The sequence below is a fragment of the Centruroides vittatus genome, unplaced genomic scaffold (assembly GCF_030686945.1).
Source record: "Centruroides vittatus isolate TY-2023 unplaced genomic scaffold, ASM3068694v2 contig_2156, whole genome shotgun sequence".
NCBI lineage: Eukaryota > Metazoa > Arthropoda > Arachnida > Scorpiones > Buthidae > Centruroides > Centruroides vittatus.
The window spans coordinates 156,579-171,445 of record NW_027121344.1 but is presented as its reverse complement, the minus strand read 5'-3'; the positions used below and the strand labels follow the sequence as shown (position 1 = coordinate 171,445).

Genomic DNA, 14,867 nt, shown 5'->3' with positions numbered 1-14,867 from the left:
AAAAAGTGTTTTTATCACACGTGGTTTTATGTTAATTATTAAAATATAATTTGAAAAATATATGTCATAAACTTAGGAAAGTGTTGAAAGAAACAGTAGCTATAAACGCAAGCAATGTCCGCAAACGCAATCGAAAACAATAAGCATACAAGCACAAATACAGTAAACACTATCGCAGACAATAAGCACACAAACACGAATATAGTAAACACGCATACTAACAGAAACAAAATATACACAGGAAGTGAAACACAAAACACATTGTTAGTAGTGTGATTTGTGTCTGAGTTTTACTGCTATTAGTTTACACACTATATTAGTAGTTTGTGCACATTACTTATACGGTAATGTTTACACGATTTTATTAGAAATATGGTTTGTGCATACAAACACCCCACACACTCAGCGTGTTGTTTTGAGTGTAAAGGAACACAAATGGATGAGAATAAATAATCAAAGTCAAGAATACAAAATACAATGACCTGCGATTCTGTTTACTTACATATCATTTGTGTTTATATTTCTATGCACCTTTGTATATTGTTGGTTCTTTCAATGCTTGAGTGTGTTAACAATGTTTACATTGTTAACACACTCAAGCATTGAAAGAACGCTAATGAACGCAAATAATACAAATAGAAACTAAAATACAACTCTTAGAAAACCAATAAACAGCCGAACCGCCACATAACAAAGTAAACATAAAAACAGCACACAAGTTTTAGAACACTTAAACACAAACGAACCACACAGAGGAAGCACACATCAGACACAGATATCAATAGAAGAGCACGCACACGAAGACAAACACACACTAGAAAACTAATCCACCCGTTTCAAGAAACACTAAAAAGTATATATTTAAGTACGTCATCGATTTATCTCCCTCGAAACAATACACTTTCATATACTATATAAAGTAAGAAAATAATAGAAATGGTGGATATACGAAAACTTTATTATCTTAAAAATAGAAAATAAAGGGCCAAATTTTGGTGTAGAAAAATATTAAATCCGATCATAACTTAGGTTTATTGTAACAAAATGTCGACGAAAGCTTTTCCATTATCGAAATATAAAAGCAGATATGCTTTGAGTTATAACATAGAAGAGCAATATCTGTCTCTGACAATGTAGTTTATTGTTACCATTACAACTAAGGTGTTGGAAGGGAGTATATTTGTAGCACTATTTGTGACCAAATGGCTGTATCTGGTGACATTTTTATAAAAGTGTGTGGTGACCATCTGCAAACAGAACTCAACACTTTTCTATACGATTCAAAGGGGTGAATGAAGAATAAAGATGCTTCATTCATTCCCTATATGAAGAAACAATAGGGAAGGTGGAGAAGGGTCATTTTTCATTTGTCCTTTGAATGAAAGAAGAGAATGTGGAGAAGGATCTTTACTCTTCGTTCATCTTCTAAATGAAGATACAATAAAGGAAGAGGAAGAGGAAGAGAAGGAGAAAAAAGAAGAAGACGAAGAGGAGATCTTTATTTTATATTTATCTTCTGAAAGACAAAGGAAGGAGATGGAGAAGGATCTTCATTCTTCATTCATCCTCCGAATGAAAAAAAAGAGGTAAATGAAGAAACAATAAAGAAGGTTGAACGAAGGATCTTTATTTATGATCCACCTCCTGAATGAAGACAAAAGATGCGAATTATTAAAGAAGAGAATAGAAGATCTTTATTTTCAATTCACCTTCTGAATAAAATACGAAGACTCTCCTGGGATTTTGTGTTACATTTTTTAATGTTGACTTTAAAAATACTGTTAATTTATACCAATTTTTAAAAATAAATTAAAATTCTATATACTTGTACAAATCTCCGAACATCTTTTTATGTTCCTATCAGTGGCCATTGTTCAGAGGTTCGACTGCACTTATTTATAAAATTCAATAAGATTTTTAGTAAATCTTAGTTGTTTACTAAAAAGATATTTAAATTTTTCTGTGTTTCTTGTAAACTTAGATTATCCTTTCTTATTTATTTAACTCAATTTTGCGTGTCTTTCATCGCGAAGCGTAACGCAGCTCGAATTTCATTAAACATTTCAACAACTGTTTCTGAAAAATAAAATTAATTTAACTTCAATACGTTACGCATAAAACGTTAAATTTAATAGAAAAATTAATAAAAGTAACGAAATAACTAACAGAAAAAAATAATACTCAAGTAATTCAAATCGCATCGCATCGGCGCGGCACAGACGCGTCGCTTTGCCATTAAATTCAATTAAGCAGCTATTAAAACACACTTCGATTTTCCGTGAAGAATGAACAAGTTATGGATCATTTTAGCTAACAGTTTAGAAAATTACGCTCAAAAATTGACAAATTAAGCTACTCTACACGATCGAGTTCGTAAAACGTTCGTTTAAAACAGACAAAAATCTACAGTCCAGACATCCAGACGGACGAAAAATCTCTTAAATTTAATTCTAAATTTCCTCACCGTTATCCGCAACACAGAAAATATAGAATAAAATTAAGCTGAAGCGAACACAATTACTTAGAAGTTCAGTAGTTTAACTAATATCGTATGCATGCTAACAGGATTTAGTGTTACATTCATCAATCTCTCGCAAAGTTGATTATAAATTTCCAAGTTTTACCGACAAAACCCGTCATTTTAAGTGATAAATTACGTCATACGAGCGTCAGAAGGCGTCACAATTGAAAACAAACAACGATTTTGCCAGTTAACCGCGTATAACGCGCAGTTTGATTCGTTAAACATTTACTCAAGAGAAGGAAAAAAAAGAAGTAAGGAATTTCGATAAAAGTTTAAAGTTTGAAGATAAAAATAAAGTCTCCTTTTTTATATTTAAAAATAAGATTTTACTTACTGCAGTCTTCTTGTTCGTCTTCTCCGTTGAGACAGTCTTTGGATATGTCACATACTTGGTGACGGTAGATGCAGACGTCTTCAGGACATAAGTAGTAGTGGGAATTGCACTCTGCAACCTCCAACTGCTCTGTTAAAATACAGTTTTTCTGCTTAGAAAAATAAGAAGCTTATACTACTTCCGGTAAATGCAACTTAAGATAATGTTTAAATTTTCCCGAGAAACTATTTTAAAATGCATCATTTCCAAGCGTTTATTCTGCAGTTTTGTAAGAGGTAGATTTGCTCCTCTTTACGGTAAATTTTTTTATAATTAAATTTACATAAATATGGGTTTTGTACGTTGGATCCAGCTTATAGCCTCTATGTATACATCATGGACTTTCTGGTACTTCTGTGTAAATAATGCTAGGGATCTTCTGGTGGGTCTCAATACGTAACACTGCATAAATTATGTATACCAGTGCAATGTGGAATTTTGAAGCTGGGAACTATGTATGATCTGTATGTATACAATAGCAATTTATACAAAGGACCTGTAAAGAACCCAGTGTATAGCCTTTATATGAATCCCTGTTCCATATATTAAGTTTCAAATCATTTTTATACACAAAAAATATAAATTGTATGCTGAATATTTAATGGTTAAAAGCAAGATTTCACTTTTTACATTCTCTAATTCTACATGCAGCAGCACCATTTCTATATATGACATTGAAAATTGTATACATCCTTTATGAAGGTTGTAAACAGTGTATACGGTGCTTCTGCATACAGTGTCTATAGGGTTTGTACGAATCATTTATACAGGATCCATATGGACTCTGCACCCTGGATCTTTGCAGCATGAAACTTGTAAGAATCTTATACAAGGGATATAAACAGTAAATTATACACTAAAGATGTAATAAGAAAACAATTATGTACATGCTCTACTGTACGTCATATAAAGATTTCCTTATTATACAGAGTTAGGCAACGTATATACTGCCTCTACATGTATACTGTATATATTACCTGTAGCTGTTCAGGTAAGTAATACGTATAAATTATTTAAAATCAAATTTATGGGGTGTACCTTAAAATAATTAGCGCTAATAAAGACGTAAAATCACAAAGCATGAGGTAAAAATTAATTTACTGAAATCTCATTTAATCTTTATTAAATGGCGAAGTATTAAAGTGGAAAGATTTTTACAGACGAAAGAGAAATGTAATTAGAAATGACAAGTTAAAAGAAGTGGAAAACAGTAAACAGACAGATGTCATAAAATATTAAGAAATATTTTCAAAACAGAGATGAATGGAGGAATTTGGGAAATCAATACAGATGATGAGCCAGATTTAAACTTGTTTTGACCCCAAGAGACCCTTTCTCTTCCAATAAATAATAATAATAAACTTGAAAGTATGAGATTCTCATAACGTGAAGCCCTAAATTGTAGCTTACACGTAAATTTAGACCTGTGGAGATTATGATAACGATGATAAAAACTGATAAATACAACGCTGTAAACCGTAAATTTTTGATTAATTAGATAATTTACAATTGTAATAAATTCACTTTTAGGGCTTGTAAGGTTTAATATAGCTTACTTTTAAGGTAAACGTAAATTAAACTTACTTTAGAAATTTTTTAGTTACTGAATTATATAATGAGTTAAGCTCCTTTAAAAATTTAAACTATTCGTTTCATTGATTGGCTGAAATCGAAATACGTAACCAATAGGCGTGGTTATTTAGACGCGATTGGTTAGAATTTAAATTTTATTTAAATTCTAACCAATCAGCTTTACGAAACAAGTCAATTTTCAGAATATCTCAACTTTCTATAGATTATATCGACCAAAAGTATAATTTAACGTGTTTTAAAGCAAATTTAAATATTTATAACTTAAATTATATATTTTAATATATTTTTTAGCGTTAATAATTTTCAAAATTTCCTGAAACAGCACTGTGATAACAGAATGTAATTGTACTGAGCTTGAAGCAAAAGAGAAATTTTTATAAAGAAACTATACAAATTTTGGAATTTTACTTTGTATAAAATTGGTTATTCATGAAGAAACCTTCATGCAAATTATATTATCAAAATTACAAATGCCAAATTTTTTCAAGAAGTAGAACTTTCTTGAGATGAAGCACGCATTAATTTACTTATCATGTTTCGAAAATCAATTATTCAAGTGGATTATTTGATAGAGCAGCATAAATATTTGCAGAGAGAAACAAAATATTTGCAGAGAAATGTACTAACAGTGATTCGACGTAAGCAATAATGCTTTCTGTAATAATGGGGGAGAGCTTTTTCAGTAATGAAGGAGCCACTGTTTATTTTCTTTTTGGATTAGTGCTACTAATATTATTGGCGAGTAATACTTGTGGCACTTGGGCCTAACTTATATTGCCCTAAGCTACAAGTGCTTTATTAAATAATAATTAATTTAAAAGCGTGTGTGATATTCTATGCCGTATTTTCAGTCTTTAATCTGTTGCCTCTTTATATGCTGTTCTAAGCTATATGTGAGGTACTAACTGCAGCCTATTGGTATGAGGAACTGAGATTCAACCTGTCAGTTGAAGTAATGAGCTAAAACTTGTTAGTGTCAGTAGTGTGAAGCACTGATGTTCAGACTGCTAGTGAGAGATATTGAGCTGCAACTGTTAGTATGAGATTAAACAATAGCTGGTTATTACAATGTTTTAAAATTTAACTTATTTCGTTTATACGTAAATGTAGCCTCAAGTGGCACCTGAGTTAAGCGTACATGTACAGTACAATCTAGAGGAAACTCAGCATTAATAGCAAACAGAGGATAACAGGAGTAAGCTGCTGCAATACATTTCACGTATGCAAATGAGTTTTCTTATTCAAAGAGCAGCCGCGTAAAGAATGGCCAAAATTTATAAATCTCAAAATTTGACGCAAAATAAACAATTTTTAAATACATTCAAAACATTTCTTTGATGCTCGACACGAAAATGATGACATAAAAGACCATTCTTATCATTTAATCCCTCATCGTAACAATCACACGCAGAGCAACATCATTATTAATGTTACAGTGGCAATAAAGGAAATGTCAGAGAATTTCATATAAATCGATTTTCAAATGACATAAACAGTTCCAAAAATGGATAAATGTATCGAATTATGATACGCCAACGCTCGTAAAGTGTAACTGCACCTCCGCCAACGACACGCTCGTTTATAACATTGCTCATTACACTAAGAGCAATAACAATTGTCCCAGAGCTGCTTATCAGAAACAGATAACACACGCAGCTTGCTTAACAATAGTTAAAATGATTTAGTTTACTACTAGAATTATACTAAAGGAGTAGTGGAAATCTTACTTGGTAAACAGTGAACGAAACGGATATTATCTATAGCCACGTGACTTGGAAAAATTCCTTCGCTGGGATTGACTATTTCGATCACAAGATGGATGGGTTTTGACATGGATCTGATGGTCTGGACGTGTTTTCCCCATCTGTAAAAGATTACGGAAGTTGTTTTAGTTCAATCAAATACACAACACAATAGTAAAATTTAATTTGAAACTCGGTTAAGAATTCAATTTTATTAAAAGTTTAGAGGATGCCAAAATTCCTATTGTAAATTTCAAATTAGAAATTAGTCATGATAACTTATGAATTTATTGTAGATTTCAAATTAAAAATACTACTAGCTCATTGTAGGTTTCGAGTCTGAAGCAGATAAGAGCCCATTGAAGAATTCAATTTAATGACAGTAAAAAATCTATTGTAGATTTAACTATAGAAACGGTGTAGAATCTACTATCTTTAAATAAAACTAATTATTGAAGACTTCACTTTACAGCTAGTGAAGAAGACATTGTGGCCTTAGACTAAAATTCATTATAGAGTTATATACATTAAAAACCAAATTGACGTAGTTCGATGTAGTGCCACAGATTCTGAAATTCGCACTAAATCGAGTTTAAAGCTAAACCGAAGAATCTCAAATGATAAACTTATTTAAGGTAACGAGATATTCACACAACTATTCGTAAGATCCTTTCACGAGAAATTTCTATATACGACGGCGACACTATATCGAGGTTTGACTGCATCTTATGTAAAATCCGAGTATAGTTTTGTGTAATATTTGCACCGAATAAGAATTGATTCAATAAATAAAATTTCATGAATTAACTGGATTAAAGTACATGATAAAAGATGGTCACATTAACCTACTTCAATCGAGTTTAATCCCTTAAATCGCGATTATCTCTTAAACCGAGAAATTTAAAAAATGGATTACGCTAAATCCGTAAAGAATTCTTAATAATCACAAGACAAGATAATCCACGGATAAAGATAAAGTGGATAATGTCAAACCATTCAGCAGCAATGTTTACGCGATCGCTTCAAGAAATTATCTCAATAATCAGTCAGAAGAGATTAAGAAGCAAATAAAAGTTAATCTGTAGATCAGAAGGATTATCAAGATCCATAAACAAGCATAAATTATGGATTTAAAGCGTTTTTAACCGCTTAAACATAAGGAGATTATCAAGATTTATCCATTTGATTAAGATTTAATGATAGAATCACGGATCAACTCTTACAATTAATCTCATTTTATTAAACAAACAATGAAACTCTATAATTACATTTAATTATAATAAACAATTAATTAAACATTAATCCAAATGTAGATTAAGATTAGATAAACCACTTTAATAATTTCTAATTCAGTTTAGTCCCTGACGAGATAATTAAACAGTTAGAAGAGATTCATCCACGTTTTAATCCTCGATGAATTAAGGAGGATTAAGGATTAGGATTCACTAATTTGGCTTAATTTGCATAATTTTTAATCCCAAAATGACGTAATAATTAGGATAATTGCCCATATTGCTACTCGAAAATTTTCAATATTTAAGTGATTAGTAAGATTAACTTTTAATCTATTCTTGATCCTTACCGATTATAGGGTTTCTAATAAACTAGAAGTCACAAAATTCATTAAAACATCTGAAAATGAGTAAGGTTAAGATTAAGGACTAATATTAATCCACTAATCCTACAGAGGTTAATCCAAGTTTGTAGTTCTTCGGAGGAAGATGGATTCAAATTCATAGTTACATGAGAACTAGTGATAAGAAAAATCAATAAAATCAATGAAGTAGTGCATCAACTCTTACAGCAAATGCAATAGACCTTATATTCAGTTGTCATGGTAATGGCTGACGTTATAAAATGGAGAAATAAATTCACAGTAGCAAGTAATTGTTAAAACTCGGCGATGAAATCTGAGAAAGGAAAAATCATTAATCTAGTAGTTTAGAGAAAAGAAGAAAAATAAATGTCCTTTGCTTACGTAGTATGGTTATTACCGGAGATAATTCCAACCTCCGTCGTGATGTTATCGTTACTCTTAACTAAAATCTTTATTATGCCTTCATCCATGTTGTACATGTGGTGCCACAGCTCCAATTTGCAGTTGGATAAACTTCCATTGGGGAACCATGGACTAGTAATGTTGTCTGTGACGGAACCATTCCCCATGGGATAGTAAAGAAAATGACCTAGAAAGAAATTCGAACTGTAAGCAGCGGCATAAAAACAATTTCAAGACATAATAAAAGCAGAAAATTATACCATTTAATCATTTTCTATACGTAGAATGGTAGAAATTGAGCGCTTTATGGATCATCAATGGACGAGATCTTCTACATAAAATTCTTATTGTGTGCTTTTTGTTCTTCGTATAGATCAGTGTTTCCCAACCTTTTTTGTGCTATGCCCCACCTAAGTCTTTCTAAAAATTCTTATGTCCCCCCCACATATACGTTGAACTCTTTTGGAAGATCTCTTGTCGTGTTCGTTGAAGTTTTTCTTGCACTTAATTGCCACACTGTTTTATGGTAACCACGAGAAAACCCGATCCTTTCATCAAAGTCTCTTGCACTTTCCAGTCGTTGCCAAACGCGATCCGAAACACCACAACTCGTGTCTGTTCACCTCGAGGTCTGGGCAAAGAATGTCCTTTCTCCTCTTTCACCAGCCTAAGGGCCTCGTTCATCTCTTTGTTCTCAGTGGTTCCCAGAATTGTTAATCCTACCCAAGGGAAAAGGGTTATAAAGGAAAGTTCTAGAAGGAAAGAGAAACGAAGAAGAAAGAAAACTAAAACTAACTAAAATCGATATTTACAATAAATATGGAGTACAGCGGCTATGTGGTTAACTTTAACTCTGGACAAGTACATTTTCGAATTGCCCCCCTTAACAATCGAACTGCCCCTCTGTGGGGCGTGGGCCCCACGTTGGGAAACACTGGTATAGATCATGAAAGGATGATGTCTACAAGGTCTCATCTTTTGATGGTCCATAAACACTCATGAGAAGAGCTATATGATTATGTATATCTTCCCATGCTATAAATCCTGTGATTCTTAAAAAATTTGCAATTCATCAGAAATTGCAGGATTCATAGAACTTACAATGAATTGTTAGAATGCAAAATTTTAATAAACATTCTTAGTGTATCTTGTATAGAGTTTTGTAAAAGCAACACGAACGTGAGATTATCACATGGATCGAACTTACTCAGTGAAGGGAAGATCTTGAACGAATTTGCTTCAGTTGTCTTTCAAATAATTCAATATTAAAAGAACAGCAGGAAGAGACCGGGTTCGATTACCCTTTACTGAGAATAAACATTTCTGTCCTGAAGCAATAACATTTTGTTAAGTTCATTGAAAGAGTACTAACAAAATGCTTCAGGATAGAATCCTGATTTATAGATCTTACCATATCTCTTTAGGATAAATGTTGCTATATCGAAGATAACAATGTCCTGATATGGATTGTAGTTCAAATTGAATTAATTTGCCCTATAGTTTGGGTCAAAACAATCCAATTTTGGGTTTGGTACATAGTCTGGAATAATACGATTGAATTTTATGGATCTATGTGGATTCATAAAAAATAAAAAATTTCAATCGACGAAGATGAATTAATAGTATAATAGAGTAATGAAGAGAATTAACGGATTAACCAATCTGGATTTATGGATGGGTGTATGAATGGATTAGACAGCCTGATTTTCCAATTAATGCAGTAGATAATGGATTAAAAAGGAATTAAGAAAGAAAAACGATAGATTAACAAAGTAGCATCTTGAAAGCGGATTATCTGTTAATACACGGATTAACGCAGCGAGTTTAACAAGAATAATTAATTAATAAGGATTAATAGAAATGGATTACGTAGCTAATATGTAGCCTAAGTAATTTAATTCACAGAAAAGAATTAACATGCGGATTAACGATGTGGGCCTACCGAAAAGATTTAACTAGTTAACACGTGAAATAAGGAAACATATTAACAGTAAAGGATTATCCGGTGGGCATCTTTGATTGGTAAAAAATATTAAAAAAAGATTAATCAAGAAACCAGCAATTATTTATTGTGACATGGTCACAATGCCGGACTGCAATTTTTAATCATATTTTTAATTTACTTAATTTAAAATATATGTTTTTCACCTCAAATTAATAGTGGCTTGTCCCTGTACATTATACTTTTCCTTTAACAATAGAGTCGTGCCAGTCAAAACACCTTTCAGAAGAAAATTTTGAATTGAAATAACGTGACTTCCAGTTTGCATTAAAACTTCGTATATAGTTAATCAGGGCCTTCTATCCCCGTGTTTTTTACGTCTGGTTTCGGATTTCATATATCTGTCTCCGTTCTCGAGATTACGGATAGACAGGCGGACAGAAGAACGGCAGTGGGATTTAAGGGCTACAAAATTTTCAAATTGCAGCCCAATAAGCATGAAATGTTGATTACGCTGTCGCTTTACAAGATTCAGAAATTAGAAGTAAGGGAGAAGAATCACTTGTTGCATACAGGAAGGCTGCTGGTGCTTAACAGATTAATTAAAACAAATGTTTTCCACGTTTAATTAATTCGAAATCCTATATATTTTCTCATTGCTGTTTTCATTTTAATAAAAGATTCTTGTGAAAGACAAGAAGATAATTCGATTATTACACAGGAATTTTAATTAATGCCCTTTAGAAAATTAGACTTTTAATAAATTCTTCTTGTTTACACAATTAATTATTCCATGTAGTCGTAGTAATTATTATTCTTTGAAGGTCTCTGTTGCTTTCACTAATTACTGCTTTGGGGATAAGAGCTGCAACGTTAACTGTATACATTGACCACTTACTTTAGGGATTTCCATAAAAATCGCAAAGTGTAGTGATGATTTATGGGACGTCAAACGTAGGAAATTCTTCTTTGTTACGTTATAAGCGAGAATTTCTAAGTTGGGAACCAATTTACTTTGTCTGGCGAAGTGTTCTCTCGAGGATTTTTATTGGTTGCAGCGTGTCGACGACACTAGTTTTTGCAATCTTCTTTTGCAATTTCGTCATTGTTGTGTCAAGCAAAACAGGAGGAGGAGCATAGTCAAAATTTCTTTTCAATTTCGTGTAGCTTTGTTACGTTATAAGCGACAATTTTGAAGTCGGCAAACAATTTACTTTCTCTTGTGTTGTATTCTTTTAAGGATTTTAATTGGTTGCAGCGTGTCGACGGCACTAGTTTGCAATCTTCAATTGCACAAGCAAAACAGGAAGAAGAACAATTCCGTGTAGCTTTATTACGTTATAAGCGAGAATTTCTAAGTTGGGAACCAATTTAGTTTGTCTCGACAACCGTTCTCTCGAGGATTTTTATTGGTTGCAGCGTGTCGATGGCGTTAGGTTTTGCTGTCTTCTATTGTAATTTCGCCACTGTTGTATCTAGCAAAATCAAAATATCCTTTCACTTTATATTGTTTTCCGTTTACTCATACAAATTGTATTGTTGTTTTTATAGAGAATATTGTTTGCTTTTTATTGAGAAGTGCGGTTTTCGTCTTTGAAGTCTTCTTTTTAACAACGGTAATGAGATTTGCTTGTTTACTTTGAAATTTCTCTTGTAAAAATACGTCATTACTACGTATTACTAGTGTAATGACCTCGTTATAAGAGAATTTTATTTGTTTCTTTTAGAATACACTTCGTAAATAAGCTGCTCTTCTCTTTATTACAGCATCGAAACCCTCGTTATAGCGACAATACTCTGTTATAACAATGCTGTTATCATGCGAACTACGTGAGGTTCTCGTTATGAAAAAAAATTAGTTTCTTTTAAAATACATTACCTCATTATAACGCGAAACCTCGTTATAGAGACAATATTCTTTTATAATAATGCCACATAGTTATCGCATGGAGGGTAGTGGGATCGTCGTTATAAGAAAATTTATTTGTTTCTTTTAGCTCTTTATTCTTTATTACAGCATTCAAACCTCGTTACAGCGACAATATTCTTCCTAACAACGTTACGTTTATCACATTAAGTTTATGTGAGATCCTTGCTTTAAGAGAATTTTCATTTGTTCTTTTAGAAAACGTTGCTTCATTTTAGCATGAAAACCTCGTTATAGCGACAACATTATTTTTAACAATACTGCCTTATTTCCAAATAATTATTAATTGTTACGCATGTACGAGAACCTCGTTATAAGAACTTTTAAAATATGTTGGGAAATCTTTATTATAAGATGAAATCCCCGTTACAACGTCGATATTCGTTTATTAAAGCATTAATTTTGTTCTCTCGAAGTAGTAGCAATGTTTACGCATTAGCTAAAGGCTATCGTTATATTGCATTAGCAAGATTTTCATTTCTTGGTCATAAAGTTATTTTTGAACCTCGTAATAACGCCATTACTCGCAAAATTGCAAGAGTATAATGAGCCCCTCGTTATAACGAGTCGTTAACCTTTCAAAAAAAAAATAAATGTTTTTGGCAACGAAACAGTAATTGTTCCTGCATAAGCTCAATAAATGAGAGGATGCAGCATAAATTTTAAATTATACAGAAGCTTGCCAGGAATTTTCACATCTTTTGACCTTTTTTTGGGCCAATTTATCTTAAATTTCGAATTTTAAATACGTAATATGTTATTACATAGTCCAGCAGAGCGTCGCACTGTTGACAAACACATTTATTATCGTGGTCCGACAGATAGACGAGCAGAAAATTGGAAAATGTTGCGATCTTCCATGCGCGACTCGCAGTAATAACGTTGAAAAAATGCAATCTTTTAAGCAATAAACTATAAAAAAAATTAGATTAAAATGTTTAAAATTAATTAATGAAATGATCTACCATTAAAGCTTTCAAAAATACTTCGATTTATGAAATAGTTTTAACGTTAGGGTCAATTACGCGCTTGCTCCAATTCTGTGATAATTTTAAGGTATTTTAAGAGTTTATTCAGTAAATCGCAAGTATAATGTGTATTCTGTTTAAATGTTTTAAGACATCTAATAAATATTGAAAAGAAATTTAAAAATAAATACATATGGTAACGAAGTTTTAGTTAAACAATAGATAAATTTGTTAAATAAAATAATAATACATACACAGACACCAGATTAGAAAATACAAATAGGTAGGAATACAAGTAAACATGGATAGGCATACAGGCACAAAAAATAGGCATACAGGAACACAAAGACAAAAAAACAGATACACAAAAACAACTAGATAGATCACACAAGTGCACACACAGACACAAGCATTCATATACATATATATGCTTATATGAAGTACTATATTAATAGTAATATAGTAACAATTTATGTTGCATACAATGCCACATTATCGAAGTTTACAGTAGCACAATTAAACACACTAGGATAACATCAGAGCCTGCAACTGCAGTAACAAATAAATGCAATTATAGTAACATAAGTGAAACTTCGAAGCTTGTTGATGCTCCTAAATTACTTCTTTAGTACTAAAAAGTTTTGAATTGCATCTCGAACAGTATATATATATATATATATATTTTTCTTCTTGTGTTATCAACCTGCTTCAAATTGCTTTTTCTTTTTCTTTTTTCGCTTGCTGTTGCTATGGATGCATCATCCCCAGAAGAATTATCGTCTCCTCTTTATCATTTTCTGAACTTGAAGATGCTGGAAACCACTTTCGCAGCATCAAAAATTGAGATATTAAGAAGTAATTTATGAGATGCTGAAGAGTTTTCAGGTTAAAAAAGAGAAAACTCATCTTCTCCTCTTTGTCGTCATCATCATCATTTGTTTTTTTTCTTTGCTTTTTTCTAGTTAATCATTAACGATAAATGTTAAGGGAGGATGATAATTTATATAGATTTAGTACATCTTGTTGTCAATTTAGAAAATACAGGAAGTTTTTCTTCTTTTTTTTAATAGAGAAAAAGTGAAAGAAGGATGCGAAGGAGAAAGAAGAGCAGAGATTCTGGAAGAAAATGAACGATGCTGGAGAAGGATAAATATGAAGAGAAGAAAGGAAACAAAGTGAAGAAAGTGGAGAAAGGATAAAGATGATGATAAAAAACAGAGTTTTGTCTCTCTTCATGTCAGGGACGAAGGAGAAAAAGAGGAAAAAAAGGTAAGACGGAGATAAAGAAAAAAAGAAAGGAGGGAATGGTGAAGAATAAAGAAAAAGATGGAAAAGGAAGAAGAATAAGAAAATTGAGAAAAAATAAGGAGGAAAAAGAGAGGAATAAGGAAAACATGGAGAAGATAAAAAAGAAAATAAACAGAAATAGGAATATATAAAAAATGAAGAAGAAGAAGAAAAGGTGTAGGAGAAAAACAGAAAAATAAGAAGAAAAGAAAAATAGGAAAATATAAATAAATGAAATTATAAGAATAGTAAATATCGTCAAAAAAGTGTATATATTTGAAAAAACTAACCGTTTTTTAAATAAAGAAATATCAGAAAAAAACGTTTTTTAAATAAAGAAATATCAGAAAAAACATATGCATAAAAAGAAATATGTCTGAGGAAGTGTATTCAAGTGGAAAACTGATTTTTAACAAAAATAAGTGGAAAAAATGAAGATCTTTAAACAGGAAAATGAATGTCAAAAATCTCCCATAGTAAAATAATGCAAATAAAAAGTAATATATCGAAGA

The 14,867-nt window shown here is 31.7% G+C and overlaps 1 protein-coding gene across 2 annotated transcripts in view; it reads right to left on the bottom strand.

Annotated features, from left to right (window-relative positions):
- Positions 1-14,867, bottom strand: part of LOC136970744 (tyrosine-protein kinase receptor-like) — an 89,011-nt gene that overhangs the window by 21,909 nt on the left and 52,235 nt on the right. For both annotated transcript variants that reach the window (XM_067265196.1, XM_067265195.1), the window contains exons 5-7: positions 8,211-8,418; positions 6,218-6,354; positions 2,859-2,987 (exon numbers count right to left, since the gene is read on the bottom strand). In XM_067265196.1, the coding sequence (XP_067121297.1) occupies positions 2,859-2,987; positions 6,218-6,354; positions 8,211-8,418 (474 nt within the window). The remainder of the gene's footprint in view (positions 1-2,858; positions 2,988-6,217; positions 6,355-8,210; positions 8,419-14,867) is intronic.